Consider the following 19,708-nt stretch of genomic DNA (forward strand, 5'->3'; position numbering starts at 1 on the left):
GTTAGAGAACTGTGTAAAGAGTTCTGACAAAGTATCATTTGGCAAAACTTATGGTCATTTTTAATGTTTGGTCTCAACTAGGAGCCTACAAACAAGGACAATTATAACTGACCTCAGAAGAGTACGGTAACTTGACCACCTGTAAGCTGGATGTTCAGATTCTAGGCTGCTGAGTCACATCATCTTATTCTATGGGAATGATATGTACAGTGTGTTTACATTAGCTTTTCCTGCAACACTTCTATTTAAAATTCTGTATTTTTTATGGTTCAGTTAATGCCTTCTCACATTATCAAATACATGTTCAAGAAAAACAATTAACAACTAGAGACAAAGTCACACAGGTTACTTATATGCATCCCTTTATAAAACTGACCAAATGAACTGAGCAGCTAATTAATTATATAAAAGTATCAGTATCAAAACAACTGTAAGTCCTTTCCAGGATATTTTTTTAAAGTGAAAGTTGACCTAAAATTTTCTAAGTTAATACATGCTTTTTTTTCAAGATAACACCATTCATCATCCATTTTTAAAGAAACATAGTTTTATAAAAACTATATATTAATTTGGTCACCAGCCATACTAAAATTATGTCAATTTGTACAGTACTGCCCCCGTATCCACAGTTTCAGTTTCTAAGATTAGCTGTGGTCTGAAAATTTAAAATGGAAAATTCCAGAAATCAACAATTCATAAGTTTGAAACTGCGTGCTGTTCTGAGTGTGAAGAAATCTCGAGTTGTTCCAGTCCATCCGTCCTGGTACATGAATCATGCCTTTGCCCAGCATAGCCATGCTGCATGTGCAATACAGTAAGATACTTTAAGTTTCAGAGACCACATCCACATCACTTTTAGTACAGTACATTGTTATAATACTCTGTATTTACTGTTTTTAGTCTCTTGCTGTGTGCAATTTGTAAATTAAACTTTTATCATAGGTATGTGTATATAGGAAAGAACACAGTATTTATAGTTAGGTACTATCTGTGGTTTTGGGCATCCACCGAGGATCTTGGGATATATCCCTCTGGATCAGGGAGGACTACTGTATTTACTTTAAGCTGAGGAAGATATGCAGTTAAAGCATGTTTACTAAAAAGACTTAAGGTGTTGCCAAAAAAGTGGCTGGATTAGGTATAGCTTATACCAGGGATTTTAAATGCTAAAAACCTGGTGACCCAACTTTGCAATTTCCATTGTAATACCACTCAGAAATATTGGTGTGGTGTCTACCATGCTCTGTACCCCACATTACACAGATGCGCTCAAAAGACTGACTGACTGGTTTACCAATGCCAAAACCACCAGCTAATGTTGTCAAGAAAGTCAAATTTATAATTTCTGAACATTGAAACAAAGTGGTATATTACTTGATTTTTAACTTTATACACAGTTGGCATAATATATAAACAATTTAGTTTAACGGAACAAATTTAAATGTTGACATTTCATTAAAAATGTGTCGTTTCCAGAAAAATCTAGATTTATAAAGATGCCATTTTAGGTTATCTATGTCTTCAATAACAAAACAAAGTGAAGAGAGAAAAGTTGTTTATTAAGAACTTTTTTCCATAGAAGACAACAAAACACACTGAAGAAAATATACAATGTAAAGAATAAAAAAAGAAAAGTGAGGCCTCCTGTAGCCCTTTTTCACTATAGATTATTTTATGGTCCACCTAAGGTGATTTAAGATAAAATTTTAGGAACTACAGTTTTCTTCTTCACAGTTAAAGACCTGTGAGTTTCTGTTCTCAGATAATGTAAGAACAAACCCTATGACAAATATGGCACAAAATCCAGGACTGCCCTCCTAGCTTACCTTCACTTCAAATGCCAACAACTACAAACAAAACCTGAAAGTAAAATTTGTAACCTTCGGATAAGTATAAATAAATTTTATCTAGGCTTTCATCATTTGGCTTCTTATATAACCTTATAAGTACACTCCTCCAAGTTTATATTGTTAAAAATTAAGGCTAAGAGATATTTACATCAATTAATCATATATCAATATATGATGATATTATACAGATACCCATAAAGTGGTAACTTTACTAAAAGCAGAAACATCCCAAATACAAAAACATATTTTATTGCATTGAATTATGTGCTAAAATAATACCACATTATAGTAGAGATATATATTAGATATATATTATAAAGGGAAGAGATTTAACAGGTAGAAACATGGAAAAGCCCTAAAATCTTTAATTTGAAGTAGTCCAGTTCATTTCTTCCAAGTAGAAACATTCACAGTACTTCTTCAGTTTTCAAATTTTAAGCATTCAAATTGCCATAGTGCCCTGCAAAAACTAATATATAAACAAAATCATCAGCTGGTAACAATAAAATGGTGTTTGTTTTTGATTAATTATATTTCATAAAAGTATTTTCACAAGATGAGAATTTTTTTCTCTTGTGTATTTTTTTTTTTTTAATTTATCTTTATTGTTGAAAGTATTACAGATGTCCCTTTTTCTCCATGGACCCCTTCTACCCCACACCTACACTCTCTCCCCAGGCCTTCCAAGGCATATAATTCAACCAGTAATATACTAGTAGGATAATGTTGACCCTGTATCTTCCACATAAAAACAAAACAAAACAAAAACCCTAAAACATTGAAACACATGTGAAATATCACTTTCCTGCAGTATAAATTAAAAAAAAAGAAAAAAAAGCTGTATTCAGGTTAATAGCAACCATTTGAAATGAGAAATGAACAGCTTTATAATCTACCACAGATGAAAATTTCCTATTCTATTAGAACTAAGAAAGATGATCACAAGTAAACTACTCTTCATAAAGATAATGGCAGTTTTGCCCTTAAAAATGATTTGGAAGAAAAACTGCCAAAAACCTGTCATAAAATTTAAAAGTATGTTTTATGTTTAATATAAAGTCAAGTTAGTATTTGTACCAATAGTTAATCTTATATTTGAATTCAGCTGAAAAATATAGAAAAAGAACATGGCCTATAAAATATATCATTCCCTGTATTGGTAGAGGGATCACTTAAATGTTTTTTATAACTATGAACACATCTAGAATGCAGTGTAAATATCAGAAGTTTACACAGGATACTCACATCATCATATATGAAATTCACAACCCCTTGTTGCAAGTGGTCTCTTCTCCTAAAGAAATCTTTCAACAAACAGATTACTTTTTTATTATAATTGAAAATCTACAGTTTCAAATACTTGGTATCCTCTGGTATTAAAATATAAATAATTTCATACTCAATTAAATGATTATATTAAGTGATTATATAGCTCAGACATGAAAACACCTCCAAAACTGAGCTAAAACAATTTTTCACTATTTATATTTCAAAAATGTTAAAGCCTTAACACTTTGATTAGATTTAATAGTGAATAAAGGGGAAAAACATATATTATTAACTTGCTGGAGAAAACAACAGACATTACTTAAGAAAAATAGCCACATGACACTGTACCCATTTTTAAAGTCAATACCTGTCAATGCTCGAAGTTTCACACAGCAAGCGACATAATCATCAAAGAAGATCCTGCCATTCTTGCTATAACGTTTAACAATAGCATTTAATGTTTGAGGACTCAATCTATAACCTAAACAAAAGGGATTGATAAATTAAAACTTCTAAAACTAAACACCGTAAGAAGACTACAGCAAATGCCGCATTCTTGTTAAAAGTCATAAATGAACTTTCAAAATTCATTCCATAAAAAACACGTTAAAAACAAAATACAATGTTAGAAACAAAACTTACATTCATACTGAAACTGATCAAAGCAACTATTAATCACTAACTATGGCACATAAATATCACAAATCTAACTTTATAATAAAATCAAAGCTAAAAAAATTTTTTGTGTTTTTAAAAATACTTTGATTTTGAAATAATGTCTAGGGTATTTCATAGGTTTTAATGCTTCAATATTTCAAGTCTGTAATTTTATTTTTTTTACCCTTTAGGTATGGTTTTTTATTTTTTGTCATTTTATTTACTTTTTTATTAAGGTATAACTGACATAACATTATACTTCAGGTATACAACATAATGATTTTTTATTTGTATGTATTGCAAAATGATCACCATAGTAAGTCTAGTTAACATCTGTCACCACACACAGTACAAATTGCTTTTTTGTTGTGATAAGAACTTTTAAGATCTATTTTCTCAGCAACTTTCAAACATTCAATACAGTATTATTATAGTCAGTATGCTGTATATTACATCCCCATAGCTACTTATTTTATAATTGGAAATCTGTACCTTTTGACCCCCTTCATCCATGAATTCTGTAAATTACAGAACTTTAAAGAATATCAAAGAAAAAATTATTAGTGATCTTTGTGACCATTCAAATCCACTGAATATGTTACTTACAGTGTCTTTTATAGCCTGAGAAAATTTGAAAATAACCATCAATATGGTTATTCAGAAGGGGAAGAAATAGGAAAATATTACTCCTTTATGTCCCATAACCCTTACTGTTTCTTCACAGACTTTTATCACTATTTCCCTGGTTCCTTGTTATCTAGGCCTGTGGTCTCCAAAAGTTTTTGATTGTGTTCTTCTATCAGTAAAAAGTTTTGGATCATTCATTCTATTATATGTGTTTTAAATTCTATACATATATTACTGTTTGATTATTTACACTTTAAAATATACCTAAAACTAAAATTTAAAAAGAATAAAATAAAAATAATTAGAAACATAAATTAATGTATTCTACTTTCTGGATCCGTATAGATGGTCTCATGTATTTAATGAGATGTGTGCACTTTACAGTGAAGAATGACAGCCTAGAAGAATTGTCTTTATTATTACTGGGTTAGTAGATTTGGGCAAAAGACACTAATTCATTCAAAGGGGAAAACAATAAAAATAAACGTAACTGGAGAAAATTCTATGTGTAGCTATAACAAAATGTAATGCAGGAACTTGCTAAAAGTAAATAAAAGGAAAGGTATAAATTAATAGAAGCAGCAAGTAAAACACACAAACTAATGTAGTTAAATACAAATCCATTTTGAGCTTTCTGTTGGAGAGTTATGATCTGGATGTGGTACTGATAAAATTCTTAAGATTTCCCATAACATTCTTAGCAAAATAACTTGAATATTTTTAAATATATATGAAGATCTTAAATTTGAATAATCTAGAATACCTCTTTGTTATATTCAACTGCCTATGTGAACTCTTCGGTGGTTTTCTTTTTTACAAAAGGGTTACATTAATTCTCCAACAATATGCTAAATTAAGCAAGTTTAGTCCATTAGTTATTAAGCTCTATAATTGAATTATACATGTTTATATAGCCAGGACTGTCCCTAAAATGACCACTTATTAAATTAAAATGTCTATTTATAAAACAAAACAAATCACTAGTGTGACTTCTTTAAATTGGAATTTGAGAAAATTTGCATTGGTTTCAGATTTTAACTTTCAAAAAGTTAATTTTCTTACAAATGTATTTTGTTTAGAAATGAGTATAAATAAAAGCACAAGGGTAAACAATTTAAAAAACTACTTAAGACTGTGTTAACTGTAAGCAAGTTAAACAGTATTGTACATAATCACTTTTTCAAAGAAAGACTTAGAACCTTAGCTTATCAGAGATTATAAAAATAAAGTTAAATTCTTTTAAAATATTCTAAAATGCATACTTCTGATTAGGAGGTATTTTGGTGTCTACTGTGTGTTCTATACTATAAAAGAAAAAAATAAACAAAAATGTGGTTTTTACTGCCTAAAAGCTAGATTATAATATGAAAAACTCTCATCAAGATAAGCCCTGCCAAATTGGAGGTCTTACCAAGTTACAAAATAATACAATATAAATGGTAAGTAAGTACTAAAAATTAGAGGAATGAATTTAAATATATTCAACAGAGAAAATTCAGAAGTTATTTTGTCATCCAGAATATACGAAAGTTCATTTTTTCAAAAAATAATGGATAAAATTATTTGGCTTTTGTTAAAAATCCTTAGTCAGAATTTACCTACAACCTTGAAATCAAACTAGGCAACAGTTGGTGAAATAACATTCCTTTATTACTTAGCAAATTAAAACAATTAAGATTCATCTGATCAAAGAACAAAGATAACCTGAATGGATGCTAAAGAACTGTAATATTCTTACCCATGGCAGCAATGGCTTGATTCAATTCATGATGTTCCACTGTGCCACTTCGGTCTTGATCAATGGTTATGAAGTTTTGTTTCCAGGCATTAAGAGCTGCCCAAAGTTCTTTGAATTCATTAAATCCCATTTTTCCTGTGTAATCTCTCTAATAGTTTTATTAAGAAAAATAAATTTTGATACCAAAGAAAATTTACCTAATCCAAAACTCCAAATCATTAAAAAAAAAAAAAAAGGTAGGATGCTTTTTTAAGAGTCAGCCAAATTCAGCACATGAATAGATTTCTATGTAAAACTGAAGAAGTGTGGGATTCATACAGGATCTTACAAACTATTTTTAAACTCTAGTTTACTATGGTCATCCATAACCAACAACTGCCTTAATATTCAAAAGCAATTATTCAACAGTATTTTCTATTTTTATTCAAGGATACATCCAGCATGGCAATCATAATTCTGCAGGTTTCCAAACTGAAGGCTATAAGACATATTTATTATTTGAATTAGAATCTACCCAATTTTATCTAAGTAGGATTATGACAATTTCTATTGTCAAATCAAAACATTCAAAATTGCCAAAAATATACAATCACCCCAATCAGTAAACTTTGAATGTCAGCCATCCATAGTAAAAAACAAAACAAAATAAAAAAATAGTTACTACCTTCAAACTACTCACATCTAGTAAGGGAATTTAGATAATTAAATAAGCAGTTATAAAGTAACTGAAAATTGCTATCACAGGAGAGAAGGAGGGCTTTAGTCTTCCTAATACAAATGACAAATGGGTTTAAACAGAAGTTATATGGAGATCACAAAACTTGAAGGAGTTAGGGACTGGTTAAAGCTTGGGGTATGTGTGAGGGAGTTAGTTGCATATGATGACATCAGAAAGGCAGATGAGTGCCAGATCATGAAAGTCTTGAAAGCCACCCTAAAGATTTAGACCAATAGAAGTCACTGAAGGATTTTAAGCAGCAGAGGGGCAATACTAAAATCTCCATTTCAGAAACATTAGTTTACCATGAGTAGACTGTAAAGTGAGATGAAAATGGATGTAGGTAAGTCATTTGACAGTTTTATTGCAACTGGCCAAGTAAAAAAGATAAGCTTCAGAACTGAAGCAACTGTTTTTTTCCTTGGGGGTGGGGGTAGGGAGGTGGGGAGGAAGAAAGGAAGAATAAATAAATAAAACTATCTTAAAATCAGTTTTTTAGAAATATTAACAATTTTGTAATTATAGAAGTGTAACTGAGGACTCACTAAGTAGAACCTAATTTCTCAAATCTTTACCATCATTGCATTCAATTAGTATGTGGTTTATCTCAAGACTGTATCATAGTCCTGATAAAGGAGATATTATATCAGCACAGTAAAGCGTACAAAGTTCTAGTAGCTAATAGCTCATTAAAATGAAAAAATAAATAAAAATGCTTAAAATTAAGTTGGTTTATTTTATGCTATTTGATATTTTTGAAATTCTATAAAGAAACAAATTATTTCAGCTAAATTTTAGATCCATTCAGAAAAAATATAAAACATTCCACAAGTTAAAATACCTGATTTTCTTTAAATGTTTAATACATTGTCAATGTTAGAATAGGTGGTTATAGTTATTTTCAGACTTACAATTTCAACAGACACTCAATGAGCATTTACTATGAGCCAGGTAGTGTTTCATGATGTCAGATAAACATGCCGAATACATTATAGTCCTAATTTTACAAATGAAGAAACTGAGGCCCAGAAAGATAATTCCCCAAGTTCATAGAGCTAATAAGTGGAACCATCAGGATTGGAGCCCAGCATTCCTTGACACAAAAACTATATGAGCAGGGATGGGGAGTGTGGCAAAGGTTACATGAGAAATCTCAAGAGTGGTACTCCATTAATTGTCAAGCAGAAGATGCCTGTTTTGCTTTAAAGTTAACATGGCACATATTCATTAAGTGGGAGAATAGGAATAGATTAAAATAAATGGCAAAAATTGAGTCATCAAATAAGCATATCTTTAATCTCAAAATAAGATCAAGTATATATAAGATTAAATATTTTGACAAAGAATGAAGAGAAAGAATTTTCAAGAAAGCTGACAGTTTCAGTCTTTCACCAGACCCCATTAGAAGAGAAAGTAAATTGATTTTTTTAAGCCATAAACCTTTAGAGAAAAAGAGAATGAAAGAAGAAACAAAGGAACAACATTTTTCAAGTTGGAAAAGTAGATGGATGTGAGTTCACTAACCTAGATCTAAGAAGTGCTTTCCTGACCTTGTAATCAAAGCTGAGAAGCAGCCTACTTATCCTGAAAAAGACCCCAAACGTTTAAGAAATGGCAATACTTCTGTAAATGGGTGTGAAGGTAAGATAAAAACAGGAGTGGTTGATTATCTGCTTAAGGAGCATTTAGAGCTCCAAATCCCCTTCTGGTACTCAGCTCAGTGGAAGGCTCTGTTCCCACCCAGCAGAAGTCTGGGGTTTTATTCCCTGGAGAAGTCTCTAGACCGAAGGAATCCAGAACAGGGCTATCTACTAAAAACAAGGCAATTAAATGACAATTTACAAAAGACTGAGAGCCCTGCTGAAAGATCAGGGGGACAACCAGCCCCAAAGGAAATCCCTAAAGATACTAACACCCAGTGTTGCACAACAAACTGCCCAGCCCAACCATCAGACATGGAAGTCTACGATCAACACCTAACCATGATCTCACAGCTTCTAACCAGCATTTTAGTTAAATATGAGCATCCAAGGATCTCAGACACCTGAGAAAAGCATCTAATATAAAAGACAATCAAACAAACAATCTGAAAAAAAAAAAAACAAACAATTTGCTGGAAACAAAGGTTATATAGTCTCAGAGAGATAAGGGAAGACATCACATCCATGAAAAACAACAACAAAAACCCAGAAGCTCTTGGATTTTAAGAACATGACAGCAGACAAGACTTAATAGAAGGTCTAGAAAATAAAGATAAGGAAATGTGCCCCCAAATAGAGGAAAACAAAAAATAGGAGAGAAAAAATAAGTGATCCATTTTAAATAACAGGCATTCTAGAAAGAGAAAACGGAGACAACATCATTGAAGAAAATTTCCCAGAACTAAAGCAAATGAGTTCGCAGACTGGGGTTGCTCACTGAGTTCCCCACACAACACAACTAGGCACATCACTGTGAACTACCAGACTAGGAACAAAGATTTCACAGGCCTCGAGAGAGGATAGACAAATGAGATACAGGCAGGAAACAGAAAGAGCAGCAATGGAAGCTAGAGACAATGGAGCAATACTTTTAAGATTCTAAGTGAAAATTATTTGTAACTTAGGGTTCTACACCTGGTCAATCATTTAATTCTGAGGACAGGATGAAAGCATTTTCAGATGAAGTCTCAAAAAATTTACTTCTCATGCACTCTTTTAGTAAGAAGTTTAATTAATGTTATACTTTATAGAATTAAAAAGGATGACAGGAGATGAAATAAAGAAGAAATCCAACTCCAGAGAGAGGAAAGAGAGCTCCCAAATGACGGTGATGGAATGCCAGTATGACACGCTGCACAGAGTAGAGCACAACAGAACGCTCCAAGATGATGATTAATTCCAGCAGTTACGTAAAGTGGAAAATCAATCCTACCTATCCCAAGACACAAGAAGAGCATTTAGACAGTAACAATAAGGCAAATACTGATTATTGATCTAATTTAAATTACTATATAGCTATGCTAAATGGATGGCAGATGGGAAGGGTTCCTGTGTGGAGTGCAGGGACAAGGGTGAGCTTAAGGTTGAGACTTAAATCCTTATGTTGCATAGCAGGACATTGACTAATAATCATTAAAACCGACAATCAATAGTGATTAAAAAGCATGTTATTTTTGATGAACAAAGCAGATCCAGAGACATAGAAGCATGGAACAGACTGAGGGATCTCAGAGGGAAGGCGAGGAGGGGGGAATGGGTGGGGAGAGATTAATCAAAGAACTTATATGTTTATAAGCATAACCCATGGACACAGACATTGGTGTGGGGAAGGCCTGTGGCTGGGATGGATGCGGGGTGGAGGGGATCAATGGGGATAAAAAGGGGACATCTGTAATATTCTCAGCAATAAAGATAAAGAAACTTAAAAAAAAAAAAAAAGCATGCTATTTTGAGATCTGGAGGCAAATTTTAAAACAATCATCTGAAAAAGTTGAAAGATATTTCCTCTATGAATGATTACCATTGGGGAGATAGCAATGCACAATGAACAGTTATTTTCACATGAAGTTTTGCAGAATTATTTGACTCTTTAAGCTACACTTATGTATATCTGTGATAAAGTAAATTGTAAAGCAGTTTAAGTATGGGGGCAAAATGTTAGAAAATGAATTTCTTATTCCAATTTCAACAGAGGGAAGAAAAAAGATCTCACGAGCATAAATTCCACTAATTCCAGACTGTGTCAAACATTTCTGAAGTTCTTCAGCATCCACTTCACCATCCTGTTAAAAATAATTATAACTTGATTTAATGTACAGTTGTATAAAAGCATTATTAAAATGCTGTCTATTCAAGGCCAATCAATAAATATGCATTCTTTAAAATATTACTCTACTATCAACTACAAAATAATAGATAACTATTGACAGTAAAGGCATGTTACAGAACATCATGAACTATATATAATTTTTCACAAATTGTATTTTATTAAATTTTCAAGCATCTCAAATATAATTTATTTCCTCCACTTCTGGGTAACAGCATAATCATTCTGTATTATAATAGCTCAAAATATCTTGTAAGAAACACTGTACCTCTACTTAAAATAGTTGGAAAAATGCCTACAATGAGTTCAGAAAAGTCTCAAAAACTTTCTTTCAAAATGCTTATTTTGGGGAGAGGTTATTTCTAAAATATAAGGAGAAAAGATATTTTCCCTCTACCACTACTACCCCCAGCAAAACTTTGTTAGTAATCTTCTGATTATTGCCCTAACATTCTTGAACTTATTATGGGAAATAAGTCTTTAATGCAAATAAAAAATCACAATGGAAGTGAAACTGGTTGAAGAATCTCAGGTTCAGTACCTCATCCTATTTAACAAATTTCTCACCTTCATAGAGTTTACATTTTGATGGTATTAAGTGCTAAGGGAAAAATACAACAGAGTAAAGGTAATAAGGAATGTGTGTGCATGAGCCCTGTGGAGGAGGCAATGCTATTTTATGTAGATGGTTAAGGAAAGCCTCACTGATAAAGTGAATTTTGAAAAAGATCTGAAAACAGTAAAGGAATGAGCTATGTAGATATCTGAAGGAAGGGCGTTTTAGGCCTGAGCTGTCTAAAACAGTAGCCACTAATCATAAACATTCCACTGGGTCTAGTCTGAACTGAGACGTTCTGTAACTGTAAAATACACACCAGATTTCCAAGATTTAATAACAAAAAGAAAAAAAGTAACATATCTTTTATATTGATAACATTGATATGTAATATATTATTAAAATTAATTTCACCTATTTCTTTCTACTTTTTAAAATGTACTGCTCAAGGCTTAAAACTACGTATGTGGCTTACATTTGTAGTTCGCATTATATTTATTTTGGACAGTGCTGTTGTTAGCAAAGAAAACAAGTATAAACATCAGAGGATGTTTTTGGTGTTGCTATAATCCTTACCGAACTCCTTTAGCACTTCTTTCCCTCTATCACTCATTTCCTACATGTTTATCTCCCTAACTGGGCAGAAATCTTCTAAGTCAGTATCTGAATTTCACTTACCTTTTGCATCCCCAGGTCCTAACATAATACCTAGTACAAAGCAGGTTAGTTGTTTTGGTAGAATGAAGACAACTACTATTGCTTCTTGGTTAAACTTTAGTCATTTCTGACAGTATGTGACCAAGTTCATTTACTATTTCAAAAGGTTAAAATATTACAATTACTCATTTAAATGTGGATTAAATTTAAAAATCTAAAATCTAACATAATGAATAAAACTCAATTATACATGTGCATTTTACAGAATGTTTAGAGTCAGAAAAGCAACCTGAATGGCTTTACTGAAAGCTTTAACCATCAGAAAGCATTCTCCTAGTACACTATTTCATACTCATATTTCATACATTTTATAAAAACATGTTATCTTAATTAACTGACTAATAAGCAATGTCTTCATCAACTATATGAAAAGTGATCATTTTCGATCTCATTATCAACTGTGCAAACCCTCAACTAAAGTGGTAGCATTAGAGGTAGAAAACTTCATTTTCTAATTAAATAAGAGCTTTAGGCAGATAATTAACAAAAAGTCAGTTGCCACTGGTTAAGTTAACTGATAGGCAGCAAGATTTTGAAATGATATTCAAGTTCAAATCTTATTTGTTCAGTTACTCAGTCTTAATCTTCACTTATTTATCTATAATAAAAGGGCACATCCATTCTACCCACCTCACAGAGCTGCTGTGTGGAAAAGTGGAAGCAGTGTGCACATTCAAGTTAAAGCTGTTGGTATTAGTGAAATGCGGTATTAGTGAAATTCGTAATGTGTGTGTGGGTGTATGTGGGTGTTTATGAAGATACAAACCAGAATTTCTTCGAATCAACTGATAAGTGAATCATCACTGCTCAGAAAACATCATCCTATAAAAACGAACACTGCAGAAAGCTTTAACTGGACATGTCTCATAGAGCATCATTAATTATGAGGTCTGTCAAAAAAGACTAGAGCTGTAGAAGTGAGTTCAGTAATTGGGTTCTAGGGCCATAACATGTACGTCTGATATTACACCTGATCCTAAAGGTAGGCAAAATTCAACACATAAAAGAATCGTCTAAATATTTGGACTAAAAAATTAAAAATGAAATAGTTTATGTATCCATTCAACACACTTACTGAATGACTACTATATTCCTAGTGCCAACTTGGTAAGGATAATATGGCAAGAGTCATACTTTTACTGAGTTTATTCAAAAGCATAAGACTATGGGAAAATTAAGGAAATTATCAAATATTACAAACATAGCAAATCATTGTTGACAACCGTTGCAGTGAAATAGTCAAATAAAAGTCTAATATATATGTCCAGTTCCTGTGTTTTAAGTTATAATTTTATAAAATTGATTTATTATTTAGTCAATTATAGATAACATATTTATTCTCAGTATTATACTACTCAAAAGTGTCTTGTAGATAAGAATGGTATACTGCAACAGATAGAATTGCATTTAGTTGCAAACAATAAAAAATGCTATTAAAGGGGCTTAAGCAAATAAGGGTTTATTGTTTTATACAAGAAGTCTGGGGAGAGGGAGAACATGACTGTATGGCAACTTAATAATGTCACCAATCTATACACATTGATCTCTTTTTCCAAATCCTCTCTGGCTCAACTCCATATACCACCCTGCTTCCACTTTTAGTTAAATGAACTATATGTCAGGCATCATGCTAACAGACTTTTTAAAGTAAAATGAGTACCCTCATCTCTGACCTCAGGAAGAAAATTAGTCTAGATAAATGTAAAATACAAATTTGATATACATTTAAAATGATACACTAAGTAAAAAAGTGAGCATTTCTTTTAAACAGCAATCATTTTTAAAAACTGGTATTTGTGCAACATATTTAGCATCTCACCTGTCCAGCAACAGCAGTAAAGTATGTCCACATGGGGTCTTCCGATGAGGAATAATTATTCAAGTAAGCTGGGTGTCCAGGGTATCCACCAGGGAGCACATGTGGCCCTGTTCCTGGCACTGGCTGTCCCATCAGTATCTGCATTCCTGGCATCTGACCGCTAAAATTTCCGAACTACAACAGTGAAAGAGAAGAAAGTTATTATTACAAATGTTACCTATTATCCACTAGAGTTGGTTTAAAAGAAAATATTTATGAGCAGTCCACTGAATGAGGAAATAGCTACTAAAAGCTTCCAAATTCACTATCACAAACCTGTTAGCTACAAAATGCTAGATGCATTAGGACCTAATTCCACTCATTAACATGTTATCCAGTATTAAAAGAACTGTGAAAGAAAAAAAAAATCTCTAGCCACTAAGAACTTAATCTAACAGATGAACATGAGGCACAATTTTAAAAAGTGTTTACCAAGATCATCACTGAAACAAACAAAACGTAAAAAATTTAAGAAAATTTCACCTATAAGAAAACTAACAAGTAGTATAACTAGAGACACATACTTAGAAGACTACATGGTAAAATACAATGAAACTGTGAATAAATCAAGGGAAAACTGTATAGGGTCGAAACACCCTCTCCATTAAAAAATAAATAAAAATTATGTTTTAAAAAGCAAGACACCAAATGAACAGACCAATAAAGTGATAATTCTAACCATGGTCCTTTTAAAAACTAGTAAGAACACCAACAACAATAATGTGCAGCTAATATTTATTGAGAGCTTTTTCTATCCTAGGTACTGCTGTTCTAAGTACTTTCCACCTATTAGGTGATCTGATTTTCCAAAAGCTCTGTATGAGGTATGAAAGTACTATGTCCTTTTTGCAGTTGAGGACCTGAAACTTCAGGAGGTTTCCTGAATTGGTTAAGGTCAAAAAAACTAGTAAGAAGTAGACCATGATTCAAAAACAGACAGTGTGACCCCAGAGGTTACCTACTGTTTGTTTCCTGGTATAGTTCTGGTTTCTCTCTTCTTTTCACTTTGGAACAAGAGTTATACATTTTTAATACTTTAAAAAGATATTTTAATCGGTATTTTTATGAGTCTGAAGGAGAAAGAAGTATAAAGATTGTTCACTATTCCATTTTGGGTTTTTTTGTTTTTATTTTTTCCTTTTTATTGAATTTATTGGGGTGACATTGGTTAACAAAATTTACAGGTTTCAGGTGCACAATTCCACAACACATCATCTGTACACTGTATTTATGTTTACCACCCCAAGTCAAGATTCCACCCATCACCACTTATCTCCCCATACCTTCCTCTACCTTCCCCCATCCCCCTCACCCCAACCCCCCCAGCAACACTGTGGTCTGCGTCCATGAATTTTTTCCCCTTTTTTCTTTTTTGCTCAATCTCTCCACCCCCCCAAACCCAAACCCCTTCCCGTCAGCCTGCTATCTAGGAGTCTATTTTGCTTGTTAGTTCATTTTGTTCATTAGATTCCACACGAGTGAAATCATATGGTACTTGAATAAAAATAATTTTCACTTACATTCTTTTTTCTTCATATAGTGTTGCCTTCTAAAATTTAATTATAGTTGACATTTAATATTATATTAGTTTCAGGTGTACAGCATAATGGTTATATATTTATATAACTTACAAAGTAATCTCTGGGATAAGTCCAGTAACCCCCAAATACCATACATAGTTATTACAATATTATTGACTGTATTCCCTATGCTGAACTTGACATTACCATGAATATTTTGCAACTGCCAACTTGTACATCACTTGCATTCTTTAAGGATCAGCAGAGATTGCCAGAAGGCAAAAAGATTAAGCACAAGGGGCATAAAAGACAAAAGATAAGGTCTTTTGCACTACTCTGAAGAGCCCTGGTGAGGGATGTGGTAAGAGCAAAAGTATGGAGGAAGTACTGGAGATCCAGGAAATAGCCTCAAGGAGGTGGTCAAAACCTAGATTCTGAAGCAATGAAGTACAAGAAAGAAAACACTAAAACAATATTACAGATTAAAAACAAAAAATAGATGTGATTGTTCAAAAGTTGCTTCTTTGAAAAGGATAGACCATCAAAGGACAGAGCAATAAGAAAAGGAGAGTATATAACCACAAATGGAATTTAAATTTAAAAATATATCAAATGCTATACCTTTTTACCAATACATTTGAAAATATGGATGAAATGGGCCTTCTAAAATTACATAAATTACAAATATTGACTCAAGGGGGGAAAAAAACCTTATTTCTAATAATGGTAGGCTAGGATAATTTGATTAACCTTAATAATGAAAATAATCAAAATGTTGCAAAAATATTATTTTTAAATCGCCTTACCATTAGATGGAAACTTCCAGGCCAATATTTGAGGACAAGTCTGTTATAGAGGCAGACATAAGCAGAGCAAGCACAATGGGCCAGCTACAGAAACTCACCAGGGCAAAAAGCCCTGGATGCCTAGCAAGGGGTGAAACTGAGAAAACAAGACCTTTTTCCTCAGGGTAACCTATCCTCCCCCTAGCACATCGCTAGTCCTATGGTTTAGATCCACTGAGCATTCCTCCCTAAAGATCATATCTAGGCTCAGTAGTGTTTCAGCTCCAGGGTCAGATAAGGAGCAAAACCCGCCAAGTGAAGCCTTAGCCGCCTCAGGACCAGCTACGCTAATGACCTCGCACCAACCAATCAGTGGGGCATAGCTGGAAAGCTGATGAATCTTCTATTGAGACATCAGGGAGTGTCTCTGAGACCTCTCCTAAGATTTCCAGCTTGCAAGAAAGAGATAAATGTGCTCAGGACAAAGGACCCAAGGGCTCTCTCCCCTCCCCCTCAAGGGGAGCATGCCAGCACCATCTCCTTCCCCCTCTGAGGGACCCCACGAGACTTGCAACCAGGGGAGCAACGGGTGGCAGCAGCAGCTCATCCCGGGCTTACCTCTGAAACTGTCTCCAAGGTCCCAGAACCTGCCTCAAGGGCTCCTTTCTCTCCGACTTCTCAGTGAGTCAAAGCAGCCCACTTTAGGCTCTCCTATTACTTCTTTATGCACCTTCCTTGTCTCAACGTTCTAAGTATATTTTTGCTGCGGCCAATACATTTTGCTTGCTTTTCTACACCTTGTCTCTTGATGGAAATCTTTCCCTCAAGAACATAAGAACTGAGGTCTCTCTTTGTCTCCCTGTAACAAGTCTAAACCCTGAGATAAACTGATTAGCAAAGCTCCCGAAGCTTTTGCTCTGAGGGCATGTGGAAATAACCAACACCTAGGCACTGGTTCCAAAGTCATGGAGTACAAATAAGTCTTAGAGTATATCCAACAATTTAGGGCTTACTGGAGACCCTCACCACCATAACCTACATATAAGTAAGAAAAACTGAAAAATATTTTTATAAGAAGAGGCCAAACTTATTTTCACTAATATGCTTAAATATAAGCATATTATATTTCCATGTCCATTCCAGGCTTAAGACTTTAAGAGGCAGTTTCCGTTTCTCTCTGAGACAAAACCAGCATAAAGGAGCCCAATATTCATGCCGAAGGGTCCATATGGAGAATTGGAGCTCCTAGCCAGTAAGGCTAATCCATAAAAATCATTTAAAAAATTCGTATTTCAAGTTGTCTTCTTGATAGTGTCAAATGAGTCAAAACTGACTATTATATAGTCATAGTTATTATCTGGTAAAGTGACTGAAGAAAAGCTTGGACTTAAAAGTGTTGACAATGTAATTTTCATGTTGTTTTGCACATTTTTGAACCTTTAATATTATCTTTGATTCCCAGTTTGGTCCCAGAAATTTTCAAAATACTGGTCCATTTTGGAAGGGTTACTTTAGCCGAACTAGATTACATAATCTGTAACTCCAGAGAACTCTGCACTTATAAACTGTATTATATCACAATAGTCTGAAAGGAATAAGTTGAGAGGCCAACGTATAGAGCTCCACTTCGTCCCTCAAGGATACGCCCTGTAATTTATATCAGTGTGAAAATTTTCAAAGCCCCACGGGGTTATGCTACCTCGACTAGTCTTCCAAGAAGGCTTTACGTTCCTTAGGCATCTTAAATGTAGAAGAGGCCAGGAGGAACTGAGGCAAGTTCTCAACACTGCCTGCCGTATGACGGTGTTAAGCACTACATTAAATGTGAGTAAAGTTCAATTTCTCTTTCTGGGTAAACCCAAGTATACAGTTAAAACTGGAACTCTACTATTTTCTACACACGTCCCAAAGGATCATCCCTCATGCCCCCTCTGTTAACACACAGTGTGCTCACCCCCTCTGGAGATCACTGACATAAACACTGAAGGTTGGCTCCTTCCTGAAAAGAAAGAGCTAGTCACTAGGATGCTGCAATTACCACTGCCAACTCTCAAAGGTGATGCGCTGCAAAGTTACGTAAGAAACAGTAACCCTCCCCATCCCCCCAAAAGTCGAGAAGACCCAACGGCCCTTGGCAGAAAAGTAAAGATTAGGAGACATTTAGCACATCTTAATTTATTCGTAAGCAACTCAAAAGGTCAGAAAACAAGTGCTCAAAAAATTCAGAAAGAGGACGTCTAGCGAAACTGAGAGGCATATGGGGGGTGGGGAGATGGCTGGGACAAGAAAAGGCTGATTCTTCCCCCGCCGTTCCGGGAAAGGTATTTCTAAAAACACGTCACACTCTGGGCTCCGCAAAAACGCGCGTCAGGGACCAGAGCGCTCGGCCGGCCCGGCGGCCAGCATCCCGCGGACCGCGGGCGCCGCCGAGAACCGGGGGCGGGCGAAGACGAGCGCGCCCGGGGACCGGTGCGGCCGCGCCGCCAGCAGGGGCGCCACGCCCCGCAGCAGCGGCGGCCGCGGCCGGGCGGCCAGGACTCACCCCTCCTCCGTATCCCGGGTAGGCCATGATGCGCGGGGCGAGCGCCACCCTGTCCCTCGGCACCCCTGGAGTTTGCGTCCGCCCTTCGCGGTACTAGCGTAGGCGCAGGTACCGGCACAGGTGACGCCGAACCGGGCGCTAGCAGTTTGCTTCCCCGGGACGGCCCCCAGACGAGTGCAGCCCCGCCCTGCTCGGTTCCGATTGGCTGAGTTCCGCCCTAGGGAGCCTACTGTCGGGGCCCGCCCCTTTCCAGAAGCTAAGACCCACCCATCTCGTCTCTGATTGGCTTTACGCGCCCAGTTTTCCTCTTGCTCGGCTCCTATTGGCTCACTTGGGTCTCGCGCGCTCTCCTCACGAAACCTGGAAGAAATCCGCCGTCCGCTTGGGAAGAGCCCGGCCGACTTCAGTTTCGTTGGGAATCCCGCACCGGTGGTGAGTTCTTTTAACCTGCTCCCCTACTTTTTTGATGGCGGACTTCCAAATATACATCTATGACTTTAAAAACTCGCAGAGTTATTCACGTGTATGTTTGAATAGCGTTGAAGCCATATAGTCAAAATTTTGAAACCTTGACCTCTGCGCCAAGGGGAGTGCTCGCGGGCTAAAACCATTTGGCGTCAGATTTTACCAAAAGGTTATTTGTAGTTTGTGTAGTAGATAAACAGTAACTAGAGTTGCCAGATTTAGCAAATAAAAATACAGGATGTCCAGTTCAATTTCATTTTCAAGTAAACAATGAATTCTTATAATAAGTATGTCTTAAATATTGCACAAGACGTCCTCACTCGGCAAAAAGTTAAATGCTCAGTTATTGACTTATTAAGTAATAGTAGTTGACAGATTTGCTTTTCTCTAGAACTCAAATGAATGCTGTAGCTCCAGCCTTAAAAGGACAGCACACACACAGTACAGGACAGCTGCAGCTTTTGCTTAAAAAACAAACATCTGTAATATTTTGAACAAAAAATAAAAATTAAAAAAAGAAATCAATCTGTACAGGAAAGCACAAATAATAAAACAAAAATAATCTCCAAGAAAACAAAAAACAAAAGACCAGAATGATA

The 19,708-nt window shown here is 34.9% G+C and overlaps 1 protein-coding gene across 1 annotated transcript; it reads right to left on the reverse strand.

Moving 5' to 3' along the window:
• Window positions 1–1,538: 1,538 nt before the first annotated feature.
• GCA (grancalcin) lies at window positions 1,539–18,705 on the reverse strand. Its single transcript, XM_016197510.2, has 8 exons — window positions 18,645–18,705; window positions 13,759–13,932; window positions 10,553–10,622; window positions 6,576–6,619; window positions 6,142–6,289; window positions 3,487–3,600; window positions 3,096–3,154; window positions 1,539–2,319 (listed from the first exon to the last, which is right to left on the reverse strand). Exons 1-8 carry the CDS (start codon window positions 18,669–18,671, stop codon window positions 2,293–2,295), a joined length of 663 nt encoding a protein of 220 aa, XP_016052996.1. The 5' UTR covers window positions 18,672–18,705; the 3' UTR covers window positions 1,539–2,292.
• Window positions 18,706–19,708: the final 1,003 nt, after the last annotated feature.

This window comes from Miniopterus natalensis, chromosome 8 (assembly GCF_054644295.1).
Source record: "Miniopterus natalensis isolate mMinNat1 chromosome 8, mMinNat1.hap1, whole genome shotgun sequence".
In the NCBI taxonomy this organism is placed as follows: domain Eukaryota; kingdom Metazoa; phylum Chordata; class Mammalia; order Chiroptera; family Miniopteridae; genus Miniopterus; species Miniopterus natalensis.